This window comes from Solanum lycopersicum, chromosome 4 (genome assembly GCF_036512215.1).
Source record: "Solanum lycopersicum chromosome 4, SLM_r2.1".
In the NCBI taxonomy this organism is placed as follows: Eukaryota; Viridiplantae; Streptophyta; class Magnoliopsida; order Solanales; family Solanaceae; genus Solanum; species Solanum lycopersicum.
In genome coordinates, this window is record NC_090803.1 from 10,796,759 (window position 1) to 10,820,145 (window position 23,387).

At 33.0% G+C, this 23,387-nt stretch overlaps 1 protein-coding gene across 1 annotated transcript in view; it reads left to right on the plus strand.

The window, feature by feature from the left end:
- The window catches only part of LOC138347949 (uncharacterized), a 61,178-nt gene extending 37,994 nt beyond the window's left edge, over positions 1–23,184 (plus strand). Inside the window, exon 2 of the mRNA XM_069296558.1 lies at positions 23,071–23,184. Coding sequence (XP_069152659.1) covers positions 23,071–23,184 — 114 coding nt within the window. The remainder of the gene's footprint in view (positions 1–23,070) is intronic.
- Positions 23,185–23,387: the final 203 nt, after the last annotated feature.

Here is a 23,387-nt window from a genome sequence, read left to right on the forward strand (position 1 = left end):
TCTTCTCTCTCACGCTCATCTTTCTCTCTCATGTCTCTATCACTCTCACTAACGATTCTCTCTATTAAATAACTTCAAAAAACAGTAGGTAAAAAAATAAAAGAAAAAAAATGAAATCAATCATGTAGACAAAGAGAAGTTTGTCCATCGAGTTGGTGTTGACTTTGAGGGGATTTGGAAGTGATTTTTGGAGAAGACTTTGGGCAGAAAGTCAAGGTTTGAACGTCAAAAAAGTTATGGGTTTTGTTACTCTTTGTACCTTTCCGAAGATACCATTAAATGTTTTCCAAGGAATTCAAAATCGGGTTCCCTTGCCCAATTACATGTTGACACATAAGTCATACGTAAGTAAATATTTAATGAATGCTGCCTCTAAAGATCAAAATAAATATCTTGGAATATCTATGAGATGCATAAGTCTTGTACCACGTAATCTTGGGTAAATATGAATCACTTAGGGAAACTATGAATGAAGCCCCATGGCTTACATGTATAGACTAATAAACATAGCACACATTTAAAAGTAAGTTAACCTAAGATGTATGTGATGAAATGATGTAACACTAAAAGGATTAAGTAAGAGTGTTGTAACATTACGGAAAAATTATATATCTAATGAAGAGCCCAGTAAGTCCGTAATAATGCATATTTTGGATACATAGGAATTCCAATGCCCAATATTGATGAATACTGGGCATACTATAGAAAATTAAGTAAGGTGTATTAGCCAATTTCTATAAAGTACCCAAATAAGAAAAGTTTTGGGCATATTAGAAAATATTGGATTAAAGGGTGTTAGCCAATTTTTCTATGTATTAAGGAGCTTGGTAAATAAATGTACCTACTACACATCTAAGTGTCAAGCCTAGTACCATAGCACATGTTCATTTAAAATGATAATGTAGATAAAACTGTGCCCAGGGACATAGTGAGGATTGTTGGGACATTAAGTAAACATTCCCAAATGAATTATAAAAAATAGATAGTTAGGAAAGTGCAAACATCCCATGTGCAGGCACATGTGCAAGACATGTGAAGAAGCTGCCTAAGAAGGGGACCACCCTAACTGAATTCGGTTACAGCAGTTATGATGAAAATGTGCACAAGGGACCACTTCATGTGGGTCCTAACCTCCCTACCAATTTTAAACTTTAACCTACTGACCCAAATAGCTAAAAAACCAAGGACTAATCGAAATGGACCCAGTAGTTCACCCAACAACCTAGGACCAAATCCGGGTTGACACTAACCTAGTACTAGTTAAAGAGACAACCTAGTACCTAACCTAGAAGGTCCAAAAGGTTAGTTATAGTCCTATCAACTAAGGGGTACATTATTAATTTCCAAAGGTTACCTAATTAATTAATTTAGGAGATTAATTAATTAATTTAAAAGTGCTAAAACAAAAACTATAAAAGAAATTTTCAGATTTTAGTTAAGACAAGAAAGAGACAACCTAGTACCTAACCTAGGATTATCCAAAGAGTTAGTTAAGGTACTAACAACTTAGGGATACTTCATTAAGTATCCTAGGACACTTAATTAATAAATTTAGCTGCTTAATTAATTAATTTAAAGGGTCAAAATCACAAAGAAGTTTCTAGATTTCGGTTGAGACAAGAAAAAGACAACCCAGTATTTAACTTTGGATGGTCAAAGGATTAGTAATAGTTATAAAGACTTAAGGGTAATTTATTAATTATCCTAGGATACTTAATTAATTCATTTATTAGCTTAATTAGTTAATTTAATGGTTCAAAATCGAAATCACAAAGAAGTTTCAAGATTTCGGTTGAGACAAGAAAAAGACAACCTAGTATTTATCGTAGGATGTTCCAAAGGATTAGTTATGGCTATAAAGACTTAATTGTGCTTTATTAATTACCCTATGTTTCTTAATTAATTAAATTATCCATTTAATTAATAAAATTAAAAGTTTCAAACCAAAATTCTTATGCCAACCTAGTCTAATGTAAGAAACATCCTAGTACTTAACCTAGGATGGTCCAAAAGGGTTAATTTTTGTTCCAATAACATAGGTGTACTTTACTAATTTCCCTAGGTACCTAAATTAATTAAATTAAGGATTTAATTAATTAATATAAAGTCAAAATATTCACCAAAACCATAGTCAATACCAATTTCTAGATTTGACTAAGTGTTATGTTTTCCTATGTTTAATAAACTTAGGAAAGGCTTTTTGGTAATTCAAGATCAGTTCTTAAACCAACAAATAACGTTCAAACTCATAGGAAAAAAATGACGCAAAATAGTAAACAAGCGAGGGAAAGAAAAACAGAAAATTCCATTAATTCTCCTTGGCGATTTAAAAGTTTTTTCAAGTTTTTGTTCAAGATGTTCTTCGTTGATTAAGTTCTACTTAAGTTATGGGTTTCTCTCCTAGACTTCTTTCTCCAAGATAACTTTATTTAAAATGATTTAAAGATCTTGTAAACTAGGTTGTTTCCCGTCTTTCTTGTCGAACTCCTTCCCTAGTATCCTTGTTACGATTTCAATGTTGAATAGTTTAGAAATAATGTTATTGGTACATCAATCTGGCTTATCTTAATGTGTATGGTTTTTGATTAACTAATGATTCAATGAACCCATTAATTAGACTTGTTTGATTCTAAGTGTTATTATGTGAATTGAAAGAATGGTACTATGTTAAAGATATGTCCAAGAATGTTATGTATGAATATGTTACAGTCTGCTGTGCATAGTTGCTGTTAATATGACATTATGAAGATGTTAAGTTCATCAAATGTCAAGATGATGCGGTCCATTACGACCTAAAAATCTTAATCTAAAGTCATGAACTAAAATTGGCTTAACAAGGCCACTATGAAATCATATCCTCAATGAATTGGCTATTTCGTTCCAATAAAATGGCTAACAATACATTGTCTAAAAGTGATGTATGTAAATGACTATAATATTATGTTAAATAATTAAAAGATTTCCTAATGTATAATGTATAAAAACTTATACATGTTGCATATGAAAATAGGCTTATGCAAACAAATATTGTTATGAAATCTATGCCCAATTTTTTATGCCAACACTAATTGTATGCCAATAAAATGGCTAACAATACATTTCCTAAAAGTGATGTATGTAAATGGATATAATATTATGTGAAATAATTAAAAGATTGGCTTATGTATAATGTATGAAAACTTAATCATGTTGGACATGAAAATTGGCTTGTGCCAACAACAAATATGGTTGTGAAATCTATTCCCATTTGTTTATGACAATACTAATCGTATGCTAATAAAATGGCTAACAATACATTGTCTAAAAGTGATGTATGTAAATGGATATTATATTATGTAAAATACTTAATATATTGGCTAATGTATAATGTTTAAAAACTTAAGCATGTTGCACATGAAAATTGTCTTATGCTAATAAATCTGGTTATGAAATCTATGCCCAATTTTTTATGCCAATACTAATAGTACGCCAATAAAATGGCTAACGATACGTTGTCTAAATGTGATGCATGTAAATGGCTATAATATTATGTTAAATAATTAGTAGATTTGCTAATGGTTAGTATATATTAATGTGAACATATGTAAAATTGACACATGCAAACAAAAATGGTTATGTAGTTTAATATTAAAAGGTTGATGCCAATACTAATCATATCCCAACCTTGTGTAGTTAGAATATCAAATGATAATATAAGCACTTCTAAATTAGTTCAATGAACCCATAATCAAGGGCATGCCACACATTGGTACAACTCCCAACATGCTCTAAAAGAATGACATAGGAACACATGAAACTCATTGAATGAATTTTTCATCGTCCATAAACGGTGAAATGAAGCTAATACACTAAAGTAAGTAATGTGATTTATAACATAATTAAAGAGGTCTAAATTAAGTATGTGACCAGAATGGGGTGTTAAAGGAAGTGATACAAGTCTTACTTACACCGAACCTACTATGTTAAAAGAATATTCACGAATAAGGGTGTTAGAATGTGTGAGACTAGTCACATTAACACCAAATGATGAGGGTTTTAAAGCCGAGCGCCTCACAGAAATGCTGGAGGAGGATGTAAGGAAAATTCAAATTTCATCAATTTAAAGTAAGAATTATATGTACGGACAATTCACATTTCATCAATGTAAAGTAAGGATGTGATGTAAGGACAATTAACATTTCATCAATGTAAAGTAAGGATGAAAAGTAATCAAAAGAGTGTAAATCTCAATCTAGAAGCAAGCCTCCATAATGCTTGATTCAACAGCAGAACATAAAGAAGAAATGACCATTCATGTAATGAGGTGAGTAATTATGTTAATCTATAATGGTAATGAAAATGGTGAAAACATGATAAGAGGCTAATGTGAAAGATGAGAGCAATCTCAAATGAGCCTAAGTAAATGTTACCAAAACGTACTCACATATGAGAGTGTTAAGTTAATGAAGAGACCAGTATCTATATACACTCTAATGAAAGTATTGAGACTGATGTATACTTAATACTAATGAAGAGATGAAAAATCATCTATTGAGCTATAATGTCCATATACTAAAAGTCAGCTTTCATGACGCATGAGTTGTCACGTCTAGGGTATACTTTGGGTCATTAAAAACATGGTATTCAGAGCACAAGGTTTAGCAAAATTCGTAGGATGTCTCATAAGGCACTTCGAGTAGAGTCGAGTACCTGAGTTTCCAGCGCGCCATATTTACGAATAGGTAGATATAAGATGCTTAAGAGATTACACTTCTTTAATTACTCTAAAGTCGTGCCATAGATCTGATCTCTATAAAAGTCCTCCTCTCCTTACCTCAATTTATGCTTTAACAGAATATGCCTCCACGTAGGTATTATGTGACAAAGAATGTTTTTTAAAATGTGAGCCGGGAGGTTCCCCAAGTGCCAATCAACCCTTTGGCTGTGCAAGTTTCTAATAATGAGTTTCGATCTACAATTCATGCATTATCCTATGTTATGATGGCTCAAGAAAATAGAAAGGTTATGTCTCCCATCAACCCAAATGTGGGTATGACAACAACTAGAGTGAGGGGCTTTACGAGGATGAATTCTTCAAAATTTCTTAAGTCTAAAGTCCAGGAGTTGACCGCTTATCAACTAAAGGGATTTTTTGTCAAATTTGGTTTGAACAATAGAAGGAAGAGAAAGAGTTTTATGCGGGTCATTTTGATTGGGAGATATTTAGGGTTGTTTTTGTTAATATATGTTCTATAAAACCTCGGATCCCAGAATATGAGACCTACAATTATAGTCCGCTGTTTTTTTATGGACCCGCGGTTCATAGGTGGGTTTCATTCATTGGGCTCCATTATTTAGGAGTCTTTGATTGCACCCACAACTTAGGAGTACAACGTGTTGTTAGACATGCGGACCTTAGGTTTCGTTTTTGGTGAGGGTCGACAATTATTTGGAAATGAACGATGTCGGGTCAACTTCAAATGGTCATATCTTTTCGCACAAAACAAATTAGGTGGTCTATGACTTTTCGAATTAAAGATAATTGAATCTTCTATCCAATGCCACTAAGTTTTCTAAAATCCAAGCTTAGAGTAAAAGTTTATGCTCGTTTCAATAGAGCCATGTTGCGAAGGGACATAATCACGACCTAGTTGACGCCTATTGATTCAAATAACAATCTATCAATCTCCTTGTGTGTGGCACCTCTTCAACCTTAAGTCTTGGTTGTTTTTTGTCTTTTCCCCTATGCATTGGGCACTAAAAATACGCCATTTTATGCCTAAACTAAGTCGTTTACTTTAGAATAAGACTAATACCCTAGTAAAATATACCAATAACCTTCATTCTCCAATCATTAACCCAACTTAGAGCAAAAATATACAGGAAAAGTCACCAGTTTCTTCAAAGAACAAGTAGAGGTTTTCTTTGAAGTTCAACCACGAAATCCAAAGGATATCCCCATTGATTTCCTCCATAGGTATGTATGATTTCATTAGATTGTTCTTATCACCCATTAGATCACTAGAATTCAGTTAGTTACTCATAAACTATTCAAACATAGGGTTTCTAAATTTTCAAAATTTATTTTTATTTTGGTTCTTTTTATCGATATTACTTATTTATTTATAATTTATTATAATTCCTTAAATAGAACTCAAAACTATAGCTTGTGTAAACTTATCCTAGTTAACGAATTATACTTGCTAGATCAGTTAGACAAAAATTCATGCTTCAGCTTTTAACTGTTATATTCACATTACAAAAAATTTGCGTTCTTAGTTAGCATGTCTGTTTGGAGCTACTGAGTATTTAGTGCATTTTAGCTTTACGAATATTCAATTGGAAGTATACTTAGTACCATGTTTAACTAGGGTTCAACATACCTTTAATGTCCCAGAACTATGTGCCCGCGTATGTGTGTAAGTAAGTCCCATCTATTGGGCATCAGTTTCAGTGATCACGCCACATTCATGCCTTTATACCCCTAACAAGGCATATCGGGTCCCCTAGATGGGGCATATACATGTAAATCCATGTTTCACTCATGTGTTTTATGTCGGTTAATAATAGCTCCCACAATGAGACTTTAACTGCACTGACTAGGTTTTCAGCAAACATTAGTATACAGTTAAAAAATGTTACCTTTTACGATTATTATTTTTAGTCCTTGCATTGTTTAGTTTTAAGTTATACTTCCATACATTTTTATATCCTTTTTTAGATTATATCATTTCTAAGTTATGCATTGTTCAACTATTATACTTTGTTCAACTTAACATATCTATATCATGCAGGATCAGTAAATTCCAAGTAATGACACATAATTTGTGCTACATCCTTTCACGATGTAGGTTAAAGCACTTATCATCAGATTCATGCTTAGATAAATTCTCTATTCGACTTCAGTAACATCATTTATGAGTCCTCCTACTTCCAAGTAAATAGACATGCTTTAATTCTTTGTCTTTATTTCTAGTTTTCAGTTTGTTAGAGTTAGCTGGGAGCATATCCCAATAACTCAACTCAATAATTTTTTTAGGCATAGTGGTAGATTAAACTCAAGTTGTTAAGTGTTATTTAAGTCATCCTACACTCTTATTATTATATCATATATATTCAGGCTAGTTAGGTTTTCCCCAATTCAAATTTTCATTGTTTTTAGCCGCATAGTACATGTCTTACTTAATCATATTCAGTATGCTTGATATATGTGATTCTCAGGTTTAGCATGGGGTTACTTGTGATCTTAGGTTTCATGTTACATCTAAGGGGTAGCCTCAGGGCGTAACATGTTCTTTCCCCTTGAGATGGGGAGTAAAAGGTACTTGATTTCATTGACCTTCGTCAAGGAAATATGAGGGTGAAGGAGTATGATTTGACATTCATACAGTTACCCAAATACGCTCAAACTATGGTTGGTGATTCAAGGGCAAGGATGAGTAAGTTCTCACTTGAAGAAGAGAAATTTAAGGAGAAAAATAGGGATATAAAGATAGCAAGAAAGGATAATCGTAATTTCTCACATTCAAGGTCCAGTGACTAATCGTTCCTAAAGTAATAGTTCTAGTGTCAAAATGGTAGCTGAGTTTCAAAATTGTGGAAAAAGTAATAGAAGTGAGTGTCTATCCGATTCGAATTCATGTTTTAGTTGTGGAATAATGGATCATGAGATAAGAGATTTTGTATTTCGCTTTCTATGAATGAGAAAGATAATCATGATGGCTAAACTTTGGAATCGACAAGATTATGAGGGTACACCCGTAATCCAATGATTCATAATTCATGACATTTTAGCTAGTAGTTATGAATTACTTGATTTTAGGTGTATCATTGGAAATTTTAGGAACCTTAATGCAACTACGGCAAGTCATTGATTTATAGTTAAAATATGATTGTTTCTCAAAACGATAACCTTTGTGTAAGGTAGTCCCTGCTTTCATTATTTGGTTCATTTGTAAGAGAAGAAATGTTAATAGAAATGGTTGTTCTATGTCTAAACTTACTTTGGTCGTAGGTTCGAGTAGAATGATTTTCTTGTTCGCGTAAGTTAGATAACCATGGTTGAATGAAATACTTACTACTTGGCCACTAATTATTAAACATTTGGAAAAATGTTTTCATTTAAACTGCTTCAAGGTGGTGACTTAAAAAATACATTTCTTGGGGTGTCTCAAATGTAAAACTGATGGATGTAGCAAAGAAAATCCTTGTGTTAATGCATTGGAATTTTGTATTAGGAATAATGAAGGATATTTGGTGTATGCTGAAATACAAAAAATAGGAGAAGTTTCAGCAGTTGCAGCTGAAATAAGAGCAGTTAAACAAGGTCCAGATGCTTGCGTTCAAAAGGGTTGTCAAGCATTAACTATAGAAACGGATTCATTGATTACAAAGGAGATCCTGGATTGGATTTGGGAGGTTTCTTGGATTGTTTCTATTTATGTGAGGAACATAAAGTTTTCAATGAATAATAGGGATGTGGAGGTGGTTCATACATTCAAAGAAGGAAATAAACTAGTTGTTTTATTAAACTAATAATGTTATCTATCTAGTAGGTATAGATATACAGAGATATTTACAGATAGAGAAGTTACCATAACCAGCATAAGCCATCATTTAATTGGAAAAGAATCAAATACCTAATTTGAGAATTAAAAAAATGGAAAATAGGGGATTTACCACGGATGCACAGATTTAGAACTGATACGTAGGTCTATGATAGGAACAATTACAAGAGAATAATATCAAGACAATGATAATACACTGCAAAAAGAATGAAATAAAGTCACCATCAAAAGTATTGTGTATTTTAAATTCTGATATGATATTAATGTTAGAATGGTTATCTCTCTAGATCGTAAATCATACATAATGGTATTAACTTCGATGGATCTCATCCCGTGTATGATTGATGATTTATGGAATATAATGTTCTAATATTAGCATGAATTGAAATGGAAGTCCAACCGTTTCCTTACAAAGAGTGAATTGTGTGTGTTAACATCCATCTACATCTTGATCCAAGCTAAAATGTTCACTCATCATGTCAAAGAAGTGTTCTTGGGTGCTGAATAATACCGTCAGTGAGAGTCTTTTAACGTATAAGTGATTACACTCCGAAATTGGATGCATTGAAGATTTTAGCTGGTTTTTTAAAGCCGATGCTAGTGAAGGCAGACATTAAGGCCGACACTTCATTGGAAATATGAGCCTCATCTAGTGTGATCTTTGAGGAATATAGGACAGACCAATTTTGGGAAACATTTTCCAAATTTGTTACTTACTACTTCTTTATTTTTTTTTATGTTTTTTTGTTATTTCTTTACTGTGAGCCACTTTTGGGTCTTAAACCATTTATTATCTCTTTGTTTTTATTAAATAATATGACATATGTTTAAATTAAAAAAAAAGTAACGATATTATTATAAATTTTATTCATGTATAGATAAATGTGGGGTTGTTTTAACAAAATATAAACATGTGGGTCAGTATTTTTACGAAGGTTCAATGTACCCCCAAAGTCCTAGATCTACGTGCCCGCATAGGTTTATAAGTCCCCTAAGTTGTGCATTAGTTTTAGTGATCATGCAACAATTGTGCCTCTATACTCCTTGCAAGGCATATTGGATCCTCTATATGGGGGTGTATACATCGGACTCCACGTTTAACTCATATGATTTATGTCGGTTAATAATATCTACCATAGTGAGACTTTTAGTGCATTGACAATGATCTTAACATTTAAATTAGGATATAGTTCAGGTTGTTACAGTTATGATTAGTATTCAGTCATCGCAATGTTTATTTTTCAGTTATACTTCTGTACATATTATATCCTAATATATACTATATTATTGCTAAATTTTATATTGTTCAACTTATATATTTTATTCAACTTACCATAACTATATCATGCATGCTCACTACATTTCTATTACTGACTCATACATTGTGCTACAACATTTCATGATGTAGGTTTAGGCACTCAACATCGAGATCACGCTTTGATAGATTCTTGAGTAGACTTTACCAGCTTCAATTGTGAGTCTCTCGTACTTCGAGGTTTATTTAAATGCTTTCTCTGTTAGTCTTTATTTCAACTTTTTAGTTTTGTTATTGTCACTCCTCGAACCTACCTCCTGGACACAGACATGAGACCTAGGATTACGAGTGACCACAAGCTAACCCTGTTGGCATATCATGATAAAACAAAATTAAAATAAAGCAATAAATACTGAGCGGAAACCAAACATGATTTAATCTGAAATGATGTGGAATACCAATATACTACATCTGAATATATGAAAACTCAGAGTTTGAAATACAATAGAAAAGTCATAGCATTAGAGCTAAAACTAACTGTGTTTGAAATAAGTCTCTTAACTTAATAAAAGTGTTGGGACATGCCCTAAGCTAAATCTAAAAAAAGTTGAAACAAAAACTAAAAGTAAAAGCAAGAAAATAATCATTTCAGTAGTGATGGAAGAATGAGGACTCATCATTTCTTAATATAAATGCTTTTGATCTTAGTCTTTATTTCTAATTGTTAGTTGTGTTAGTGTAACTCCCCAAAGATGCCCCATAGACACATACATGGGGCCTAGGATTACAAGTGACCTCAAACTAACCCTGCTGGCGTGTCATGACCAAACTAAAGTAAATTGAAGCAAAAATTTTTGAGTGGAAGTGAATCATGAGATAATCTTAAATAACGGGGAATACCCATATACTAAACTTGAATATATTAAAATGGAGAGTTTGAAATACAATAGAAAAGTCAAACTATAACACTAAAGCTGTAACTAAATATGTCTGAAATGAGCCTCTAAATTTACTACAAGTATTGGGAAATGGCTGAAGCTCAATATAAAAAAAATTGAACCTAAAACTAAAACTAAAAGCAAGAAAACAATCATGTAACTATTATTGTATGAATGAGGATTCCCAATTTCTACTGAACTATAGATATGGAACCGATCTATGAATGACATTAGTGCTGAGGAACTGAACCCACATTACGGGAAGATGTATCATAGATTATGCATCAATACTTCTAAGATATGAAGCATGTATGATAGAGTACAACTGAATAATAATTATGACTGAACAAGAAACAAAAAATAACATAATCTGAACATGAAAAATTTATTGAAAGTACTGTACATGACTAAACTGAACGGAGTGACCAAGTTAATAACATGATGAGACTTAATGTTGAACTACACTAATAACATGGTCAATAAAATGGAATTTGAATGAACTGTAAGGGATCTAATAGTAACTGACATAAAAGCACAGAAGCTACATGTGGAGTCCAGTGTACATGTCTCAACAAGAGGACCCAATATAACTTGCCAAAAGCTACAGAGGCATGCTGGAGTGATCACTAAAATGATAGGCACATAGGGGACTTACAACCTACGGGGCACGTAGTTATGAGATTAAGGTATCTGACCCTAGTCCCCTCAGTATTAAGCTTCCCATATGATTAAGTAATAAACACTTTAAGAATGAAATGTTGTAATATTACATAGCTCAAAACTGACATGCAAACTGAGAATGCAACATTTATGTACTCATAATAATGCATTTGAAATTGGTATGCAACTCATAATAACTGATATTGCATGTGTAATTCATGAACTACAAGAACTACATAGCTAGGGTTCTGAGTTTATGCATGAAACCGACAATAATGATACTTAATTCATAATAATACGATTTAGATCATTCTAACAGTGAAACCCAACAATTTTAATATTCAAAAAACCCTAGGTCTAGATAACATTACGGGAATACATATTTTAATGAAATTGAGGACCCAATATGTGAAAGAAACCCACTACTTTGAACTAGCGTTGCTCAACGTATTTCTCCTCTTACACTCAAATTTTCTATGATTTGATGAATGATCTAACTTAGGAATGTTATATTATATTTCAAGTATAAAATTGACCAAAACTATGTAGTACATAGCTTAACTGACATAGTTTGAGGGTTTAACACATCAGGAAAATACCAAAAAATCCTAACTTAACTACTAACGGGGTGACTAATGGATGGACAGACGGACCTTCGATTGATTGATAGTCGTAGCTGGTTAATCATCAGCCGTGATTGAGGGATGACTAAGGGTGTTAATCCATGGACATGGTCCAAGGTCCATGGGTCCAACCATGGGTCGATACTTCAAAAATTTCCTAGGGGGTTTTAAGGGAAGGTTGCAGATGCGAGTCACAAACCACCATCATGGGCCGTGGGTTACCCTACAATCCATGGATGGAAACCATGGGTTGCACCTGCAACTTCTGAAAATCAACATTGAGTCTACTTTTTGAATACGTGATTACAATTAGTATTAGCTGGGGGCATGTCCCTACATCTCAATTGAGTAGAGACTTTTCAGACATAGTAGTAGATTCAACTCGATTTCTAAAGTGTTTTTTAAGAAAGCACTAAAGTCTTATTATTATATCATATATATTCAAACTAGTTGGGTTTTTCCCTAGTTCAAATATCCATTGTTTTTAGCTTCCGCATATTACATGTCTTACTAAGTCATTTTCATGATGCTTGATTTTTTCAAGACTCGAGGTAATCTTGGGGTTACTCGTGATCTTGTGTTATGTCTAGAGGTGTTATCTTCGGTGTATTTATTTTCCTATGTTGTCAATATTAAACCATAAATTGTTCAAGTAATGAATCATCTTGATTCTATTATCATGATTTTATTATACTTGCAATTATTATGCACTAAAACATGTAATTACAAGTTTCAGTAACTCTCAAGAATCTTGGAGTCTAATTGAAGAAAAGAGATGCAAAGGCGTGCGAAAAATAGACTATGTATGGAATCACCTAGGCATGGCGTACTGAGAGACGCATCGCGCCAAGATTGAAAGGTTAGATTCGCTTTCTTGTCACTCTTCTACGCATTAGATGCAATGATAGGAAGTTTTGAGGCACCTGAATGGTGCTCTACTAGGCGCGACGCTCCAAGGAGGATACTTCAGAGGCGATTTTCAAGTGCAAAACATGATGAAATTTTGACATCTTAGGAAGGATTCGTAATTGTAGTAAACATTGTCTCCATGTTTTCCCACTCTTATAAATAGACCCTTAGGGATCTAAAGTTAGGGTCCGACTTTTAGTTGGTGTGCAAGAGAAAGTATCAATGTTTTCAATATTTTTTGATCTTCTAACTCTTCTATTTTCTTGAAATCGCATGAACAAATGTATTTTGTGGTTTTTCAATAGCATGAGTGGTTAAATGCCCTAGTTTTGGGGTTGTCGCTATTAATTGACTGTTTATTATGTAAAGGCTTTTGAATTAATTTTGGTTTTCACTATAACACACTTTTGTATTCTTGCTTTAGTGTTTTGTGCTTGATCACCATAAGATAAATATATCGTTTAATCTTAAAATCGAGAGATGAGGGCTTAGACAGTCAAAAAAATATAGAGAGCTCGATCAAACCATTTGATTGAGGTAATATGTGTTTAGTAGTTATGCCGGAACAAACAACTTTCTTGGTTATGAAACAGGATGAAATATAAACTTCGTTCCCCAGGGGAGCTACTTGAATAGATGCTCGTAATTATTCTATATCCTTCTTCAACGATGTACGTAGTATCTAAATGGAGTAGGCGACTTGATATTTAAAATAAGTTCTATGTAAAGAATAATATATGAAATTTGTTGAATGTTGTAGCGCTGGAATTGTCTTTTACTGGCTTGAAACATCGTCTTGAAGTCATTCAATCTTGGTTACTTGATTTATGCGTAAATAGTAGAAGTTAACAATCATTAGAATTTCTGAGAACAGTTACTCTTATTTTATTTTTAAAATTGAGTGTCAAATATATGTTTATCATAAATCCCTTGGGAACGATAATTTTTTTTAAGAATATAAATTATTTTTAGCGATCACGTACACGTGCATGTATATTGGGGAAGAATAAGTTTTTTGGAGCCGCTTTCATGGACATAGAAATTGATTTATATTCGATCTTCTTATGTTTACATTAATTCAAATATTCAAGTGTCAGTTACTCGATCTTAGCTTGTGATTGGAGGAACTTGATTTTTCTGTTTGTCTCGGAAAGGAGAACTTGTCAAACTAGACAGTGAACCCGAAAGAGCTTTACTCCAATGCACAAAAATCAATCGAGGGCGTCAAGAAGAATTAGGGTTAGGTCTTTGGGGAAACAATGATGATAATAACCAAGACAACGTGAATAACCTAGAGAATTTAAACAACCAAATCAGGGGCACAGATACATCAAAACATACCCTTCGAATAAGAAGTGTAAATGGTTGATGTCGATTTACAAAACTAAACTAGAGTAGAGGATCCCACAATGAATTTTTTGACAGATAAGTTTTCGTTGACGCGTTTAATTGGATGTTGTTATTATATCAAAAACAAATTATAACAGAAAAAAAATTAGCTTTAGTTGAAATGTTATATGTGGCAAAACATGCAATTAAACACCAGATTAATAACTAACAGACTATTTCATTGTAAAATTGATTCAATTAATTAAGAGAAATTGGCATCTTGTTATCCATAACGTTAGTTTTAGTGTTCGTCCGTAATTTAGGTTTAGGTGATTCAATACTTACAAAAATCATTGTGACTTAATTTCATCTGACACTTCTCGTGTCTAATTAGACACCATTCACTCACATCTTCTCAGCCTTAGGTTGGTACTATCATTAACCCTTGGGTCCAATGGTTCGAGGTGAAAGTAATTTTCTCTCAAACTTAAACTTCAACTCCAATTCGCTAGTTTAGGTCAATTTTTTCCTAACTAATATTTTTCTCTTGAAAAAAATACCGTATACAAGCTCAATCTAATTTGTGCACTTAGAAAATTATATAGATAATAAAATCTAAAAGTACAGATTATAAACACTGAATGCCTTTTACTCATTTTATGAAATTACAGTTATAACTACATCATGGATCCCACAACCTTAGTCGTGGTGTTTATCCTCTCATGGTTTCACAAAAAAAACAATACATAATAAATACATGATATGAATACATAGTAGAATAATCAGCAAACGAACAGTAAATTTTAAATAATTTGTAATAAGAAATCTAAACTTTAAAATGAATTCAACATCAAAAATTAAAAATCATAAACTGATGATAATGGAAACATGTTAGTTGTTCAAGCAAAGAAAAGATAAACACATGAAAACGCCCTAATATATTCAAAATAATCATTTAAAATAGAGTCCTACTCGAAGTATGACTGAAATGTCCGGCGCTTCACGAACAACTCTATGACCCGTTAAGGGCTTCATAATATGTGAATCCTTCTATGGTTTTTACATAGAATTTCCTAACTTGAGTCGTCCATGCTTGCACTGTGGAAATTTCATCACGGATAACACCACAGACTATTAAAGATATCACGGTCCGTTTGAATGTCTGTGGTTTTCACTTGGAATTCCCCAACATGGGTATTCAATGCCACCATACAGGAAATAGCATCACTGACAAGACCAAGGACCGTTAAAGATACCATGGTGTGTTTGGGTGTTCGTGATCTTCACTTGGTTAAATCCCATTTCCACTCCTTGACTCCTGGCCATTGGTTCACCTTTTACGGACTTTTTCACAATCCATCTTTATTTCCACGGCACATATAGGCTTCCGTGATCTTTACTTGAATTATCAACAAACTTCCTTAAATTGCAAACCTTTTATATATCAACTACGAGCACTCTCGCGGCTCGTTAGAAGGACCACAGCCCGTCAAGGGATCTGTGGTCTTCAATTTGGACATAAATTTCTCAGATCCCGACCTGCAATTTCTTCTTTTCTTCTCTTTCACGACAACCTATTTTTACCTGCACAAAAACCAACAAACCCATAAGTTCCATATAGACACACCTGATTTTAGTACTAACTTTTAGTTTTCAAGTGTCAAATGTGCCAAGATTACCGGGTACATTAACACCATCAATTTAAAATCATTACTTGTCCTCAAGTAATGAGAAATCAGTAAAATCAACCCTCAAATCATTAACAAACATTTGACACTACACAATAGCTATTTCAAAACACTATTTGTATCCCAAGGCCCTGAATCTAACATTCAAGGATCAATATATGTCATCTCATTGCTCAAAGCCAATCAAGCTTATACCTGTTAATTACCAGCTCTAATAATCTACATTAAAATGCATACACAGAGTCCTCACACCAAAGAAGTCCCACAGCCATGATAGTTGGCACTGAGTACTATGCTCCCGTTCTCAAAGAACTTGTAACACTAATAACAAACTATCGTAGGCTTGCCCATTGTTTGTAAGCTCTATCTTTCAATGCCTAGAATAGGATCAGAGTAAACTTTATTGTCTTGTAATATTGGCTCAGGCTTGGGAATGGATATTTGGTTTCGTAAGTAAATAGTACCTTGGTTTTCCAAAGTTTAATTTTTGCATAACTATTCTCTGAGTGACTCCCTCTTTTTTCTTTACATGGAAAACTTCCTGTGCTTCTCATGAGATTGAACTATTTTATAAGGCTTTCATATAATCATTTGATAATATTTGTATTTTTGATATATAATTGGAAATAACTTTTATGTTAAGGAAAAGTGTTTCTCCGAAATCTTAAATTGTTACATTTAAAAAGAGAAATTATTTTTGTCATACATAAACTATGAGTCATACCTAGATTTTAAGCATAAGAAACAAATCTTAGAAAATCTTAATGGAAATAGTTGGTAAGATGTAATGAAAAATTTTAAATTCTAAAAAGTCATAATGAACAATATAAGAAGTTGACAAAGTCACCGGAAAATGTTGAACAATAACACTTCCAAGTAAAGTTGAGCATCACGTCCATACAAGATCATAATTAACAAAATTCAAATGGACGGTCTTTGATTCCTTTTTTATGAACCCAATCAATCTCTTTTTTAATTAATGTATGCCATATAAGTATATGCTATAAATGAAAAAAAAAATTGTTACTATCATAAAAAAAATGGTCATTGTCTCAAAAGAGTCATTACTCCCTCCGTTTAAAAAAAGTCATATTTCCTTTTCATTCTATTTGAAAAACAATGACCCTTTTCCTTTTTTTGCAACACTTTAACTTTAACTTTCCATGTGGCCTGTTTAAGACCAGATGATTAAAGGGTATTATGGTACATTTGACATATCTTTAATTTAGAACCACAAGATTTAAAAGTCTTCTTTCTTTTCTGAAACTCCGTTCAAAGTTTAACTAGGTCATTCTTTTTAAAACGGAGGGAGTACTACTTTCAAGGTAACATATCACCGGCCAAAACTTATTTGGATTAAAAGATAGTTATTGTTATAGTTATAGTATACAGTTACAAAAAAATAATGCAATTATCAACCAAGTAGTATTTGGCATCTGAATGTTCACAATGGGATATACAAACAAATTTTTTTACATATGACATACAAAAATCTCACAACGTAATTTTGGAGGCACTTGAGCACAAAAATATCCAAAAATAGTAATAAAGACGACCATAATATCCTAGCAATCAAGAAGAAAAAGGCACATGCTTTATATATTTTTCAAAAAGAAAGTCTTTATGGTAGTATCCAAGTTTACCGTTCACAACATTATTTTAAAGAAGCTTGAAAGAGTTATAACTTCATTATCAAAAATTAAAAATTTTATCAAGAGAGTTAGTTATCACTACAACAAAAATGATCTTTAATGATAACTAATAGCTTAATTATCATTAAATATGTATCTTCAGAGGCAATTGGTACTTTATTTAAATATCCATAAAGTCTATAACAATATTGAATTCAATGGCAAATTAATTTATGTCGTTAAAGGTTGTAGCATTCTTTGTGAATGTGCATATTTATTGCCGATACAAAATATTTTTGTCAAAGTGTAATTTGGACATTTGTTAGTTTTACGAAAACATGATCTCATATTATGCTAAAAATAGAAGAGAAGAAGTATGATACATTAGTTAATGTGCAGTAAATTATGTGGACAAATTGTCTCTTTTCAAATATTCTAGAAATAGTGCAATAATATACAAAATATTTGTACCTAAGAAAAAACAATCAAAATAATATACTAAATGTGTCATGCAAGAGAGCAATCATTTTTGTTCATTTTACAAACCTCATCATTGGTTCCGTATTATTTATCAAATATTTATTATTGTGTGCTACAAAATATAGCACAACCTACAAACAATTTTTCCAAAAGTACATAACGAAACCCTATAAAACTGGGACAAAAGAGAATATAAATTTTCAATCTTCCTCACTGTAATTTTGAAGATAATTAAAAAAAAATTTAAAAAATGGCAACAAAGATGTAGCAATAGATGCATGAATCACTATGATTCTAGCAAAAAAATTAAGCGTAGTGAAATAGGAGGAAGAAAACTTCCAGAATTGAAATAAACTTTATAAGAAGCATAATTACTGTATTGTAATTTGAAAAAAACATAAAATAATAATGACTAAAATAAAGGATTTGTTTACTAAAGAAACAAATGTAATGAATTCAACCATCCGTCATTTCAACAGTATTATGAGTTGTACACCAAGAGGTCCAAAAGTCATAATGACACATTGAAATTGAAATCAATGTGCGTTGTTTTTACGAAGAGGCATGTAGAAAGACACAAAAGATAAGATCAATTTCCAATCATCATTGTTGACAATTTAACATATTTAAAAAAAGGTCACAAGAATAGGAAAAAAATTACCATACTTAGATGAATCACTATGATTTATAGTAAAGATAAGATCCATGAAAACTTTCAAGAATAAAAGCTCGATTGATGATTTTGAATTTGACTACCCTATAGTCGGGAAAAAACCCTACAAATTATAGTGGCAAAAGTTCCTTTATTTATAGATAACATAGGGTTGTGTGAACAAATAATTATTGTGTCTTATCAGAAAGGTCACAACTCTTTGGAAAAGTTACAACCCTTCAGTATGGATGCAAAATTTCATAAAAGTCATATTTTTTCATAAAAGTCGCAACTATCCATAAAAGTCACAATTTTCCAAAGAAGTTGCAGCTTTCCATAAAAGCCACAATTTTCCATTAAAGTCACAACTTTTCATGAAAAGGGAAAGCTAGTTTTGGAAATAAAAAAATTAAAAAGGGAATTATGGTTTCTGGTGTATCACAATAGGTGGGCTGAAGGTTCTCTTTATATAAATACTAGGTAAACTAACTGCGCTTCGCGCGGTAGTAATCTACCTCTATTAACTTACATCTCTTTTGAGATTAATGAAATAATGTATGACCATTTTGAATTAACGTTACAAAAATTCCTTCAAAATCCTGTATGGTACTAATTTGCATTGTCGAGAGACATTTTTACTTGTTTTGGTTTCGACCAGTACATTCAAAACATGTAAACCTTTGCGATTTTTAATCTAATTTTAAAAAACATGTTTATTTATGTTGCGTTTGTCTAATTTGTAACCATAAAAATAGACCTTTTTACAACAATACAATCTACGTTATGTTTGTGACCTTTATTTAATAGAATGTTAGACTGTTATAATATTGCCATCATTATTTTTTTTTGCAGGATAAGATATTGATAAACAGTTAAGCTTGATTTAAAATTTTAAATTAATAAATACTCTAATTTGAAGTCTCTATATCTACATGCATTAATTCATATCGTTCATGTTAAATAAACACTCCGAGTATTAAAATGGCACTCTTGTAGTGCATATTTTTTTATTAAATAGAAAATGAATCATTTAAAATGTGGTAAAGCACGGGCTATCTTATTTATTTTCAAATATAAACGAAAATACCATTTGCTACAAAAATTTCAATGAACACTTTAACAATGCAAATATTTTCTAATTTCACTTACTAAAATATTTTATTTTCCTCAAATATTTCCGTTATCTTCCTATATATTAGATATGAGTAAATTTGGAAATAATGTCCTTAATTTACTACACAAATATTTGTGTGTGGTTGCGTACGTGAAAATGATTAGGATAATTCTACCTGATGAAACATTTCTAATTTACAAAAGTTTGTCAATATGTTACATTCTTAGTCTATTTGGTTTAACTGTTTTGAGAAGAGAGATATATTGAATAACTATGACTTTATTTGAAATTGAAACATAAACAGGAAAAAACAATCAAATAAATTTAAATAATGATTAATCAGTTTTATATAAAAAAAATAAGACATGTGAATTCACCTATTATTCGCAAAGCCTGCCCTCAAAAAGTAATGAGATTCCAACACCGTAACTTCACTTATAATAGAGCAAAAAAATAGAGAAATTCTAACTATCCTTCATCGTAATGAAAAGTAAATAGTCAATACCGAATTCGAGGATAGTTAAATTGTCAAGCTTCATGCAATGTGACTATTTCTTAAAATTTAAAGGTTCAAGTGAACTACTTCAAATTCCTTGCATAAGTCAGCTTAAATGTCAACCACAATTACTTGTCCTTCAAAGTCACAAACTATGGCCTAGAAAATCGCTTTTCAACCAAAACAATCAGCCTTCACAATTCAATTGGGCAACAACGGTAAAAATTAAGACAAAGCAAAACTTATACAATAGTAAGCAAACTGAGAAACTCCAAATATCCTTCTTTCAGTACATATGCATTTTGAAGACTTTGTAATGATCCTTATTAGGTTTACCCATTATGGTTACCTTTATGACTTTGTACACCATTTACAGTAAAGGTATCTTGTATGGCCGAAGGAAATGCAAAATGTAGGTGATACACCTCGTCTCATCTGACAATTATATGACATTCATTCTGGAATATTTGTTCTAAAATTTAAGATTCCCTCTTGTTGAAATTGATTATTATAAACATGATTCGCAACAAAAATTACAAAAAATCAGATTTCCAAGGAGGGAATTGTAACGACCTTTTTAGTCGTTTTGAGCAGTAGAGTATTTTCTGGTAATAATAGTCTGAGTCGACGAATCCTACGACAGACTGTCATGTACACGACAGACCGTTAAGGGGGTCTCGTTCCAAAACACTTAGAATTCTGAAATTTGAGTATTGAGAACAACTCTCTGAACTTCGCGATGACATGACAGGACAGACCGTCATGGGAACGACGGACCGTCACGGGCCCTTTAGTAAAATTCAGTCTGTGAACTCTGTGATGACTCGGCAGGACGAACTGTCGCAGGCACGACGGCCCATCACAGACTGCGTAACCCTGATTGGGTCGGATTTCTGTTAAAAGTTCTAAGGGGAGTTTTGGACTATTCCTGCTTATAATTATAAAGTTAGTGGTTGAATGTTAATAATTTAGTTTCTTGGGGGTTAAAGGAGATAACCTTGAATTAATTAGTGGGTTACTTTTGTCATCTTTTATACTTAATTATATGCTAATTAGGGTAAAAGAAAAAGGGTTGGAATAAGACAAATAGAAAGAACAGAGAGAGGGAGAAACGATCGATCAAGATGAGAAAACGAAGAGGAAAGCAAAGCTTTAGAAAAGTAGATTTCAGGATCACGAATTCTCCGGTGGAGATAGGTTATGGTTTATGCTATTCGTAGTAAACTCTTAATAGCGAATGATAAGTATTGGGTAGTGTTGTAAACCCTTCTATATGCTTAATTGTATGCTTGCACGAATGTGATTATATAATTGTGATAAAGTAAGCATCAGAAAGCTATTGAATCCTAAATCTTGAAAAACCCTAATCTAATTTGTTAATGCCTTGGTATAAAAGAAGGCTTGATGAACGAATCTAGTGAGATTAGGGGATCAGGTGCCACGTTGCGGTACCAGGATAGTATATGAGGATCGGAGTGTCACGTTCTGACACCAGGATAGTATATGGATCGAGTGCCACGTTCCGGTACCAGGATAGTATATGGATTGGAGTGCCACGTTCCGACACCAGGATAGAATATGGATCGGGTGTCACGTTCTGACACCAGGATAGTAAGATGAGGATCGGAGTGTCACATTCTGACACCAGGATAGTATATGAGGATCGGAGTGTCACGTTCCGGCACCAGGATTGTATGTGGATCGGAGTGCCACGTTCTGGCACCAGGATAGAATATGGATCAGGTGTAACGTTCTGACACCAGGATAGTATGATGAGGATCGGAGTGTCACGTTCCGACAACAGGATAGTATATGGGGCGGAGTGTCACGTACCGACACGAGAGAAATAAAGATAATGAATCTTGAAAGATGTTAATATACTCAATTTAATGAACCTAATTTCAAAATAAGTATGATGGGGAGGCGTGAGTCCTCATTGATGTGCTTGGTGTTGTGACAAAGGGTTATGGTAATTGTAAATGTCGCATGTTGAGTATTTTAGTTGATTTTATGATATTATCTGATATATACTGTTTTCTATTTTGAGTTGGCCGATGATATCTACTTAGTACTTTTGTTTGTACTGACCCCTACTTGTTTGTTTCTTTCTTTGTTATTTGTGGAGTACAGCAAACGTACCGTCGTCTTCAACTCAACCGCAACTCTACCCAGTCTAAATTACACCGGATTTCAGGGTGAGCTAAAGCTTCTATCTTGGACTTGATCTTCTTCTTCATGTCTTGATGCCTTGAAGTTCCGGCATGGACTAGCTTTTTATTTATTCTAGCTTTCTAGATACTCTAATAATTAGTAATTTGAGGATAGATGTTCTTGTGATGATGACTTCTAGATTTTGGGAATAATAATTATTGAGTTTTTAGAAGATAATTAATTGATTTTCATTAATAAGTTTAAGTCTTTCGCATTGTATTATGTTATTTATGGTTGAAATGTGGAGGTTTAGATTGGTTGGTTCGCTCACATAGTAGTATAAGTGTGGGTGCCACTCGCGACCCGCTTTGGGTCGTGACAAACTTTGTATCAGAGCATTAGGTTCGTTGGTCTCATCACACAAGAACGAGTCTAGTAGAGTGTTGAGGAACGGTAGGGGGACGCCTTTACTTTTCTTTGAGAGGCTATAAGACTTTAGGAAAACTCCATTCTTTCTTTCTTTCGTGCTATTACTTGTGTCCAATTGGTATCTAGGTTATACTAATTTGTATCTGACCATCTTCACTCTATTTCGCAGATGGTTAGAACTACAACAACAACCACGACAACACCAGCACCGGCAGGACAGGGTGCGTCAGAGCCAGCCACTGGGGCTGTAGCTCGAAGGAGCAATGACAAGGAGTCGTGGTAGAGGTCGTGGGAGGATGTCCTCCAGAGGAAGAGGACAAGCACATAGCCCATCTGGTACTAAGGCGGTGACTCCTCCACCAACTGAGGAAGTAGTAAGAGAGGGGGAGGAAGGGGAGAATGAGAAAGTACAGAATGAGGGATTACAACCCTAACCTACCACAGAGATGATTAATCAGGTTCTTGCTTATCTTAGCGGGTTATCTG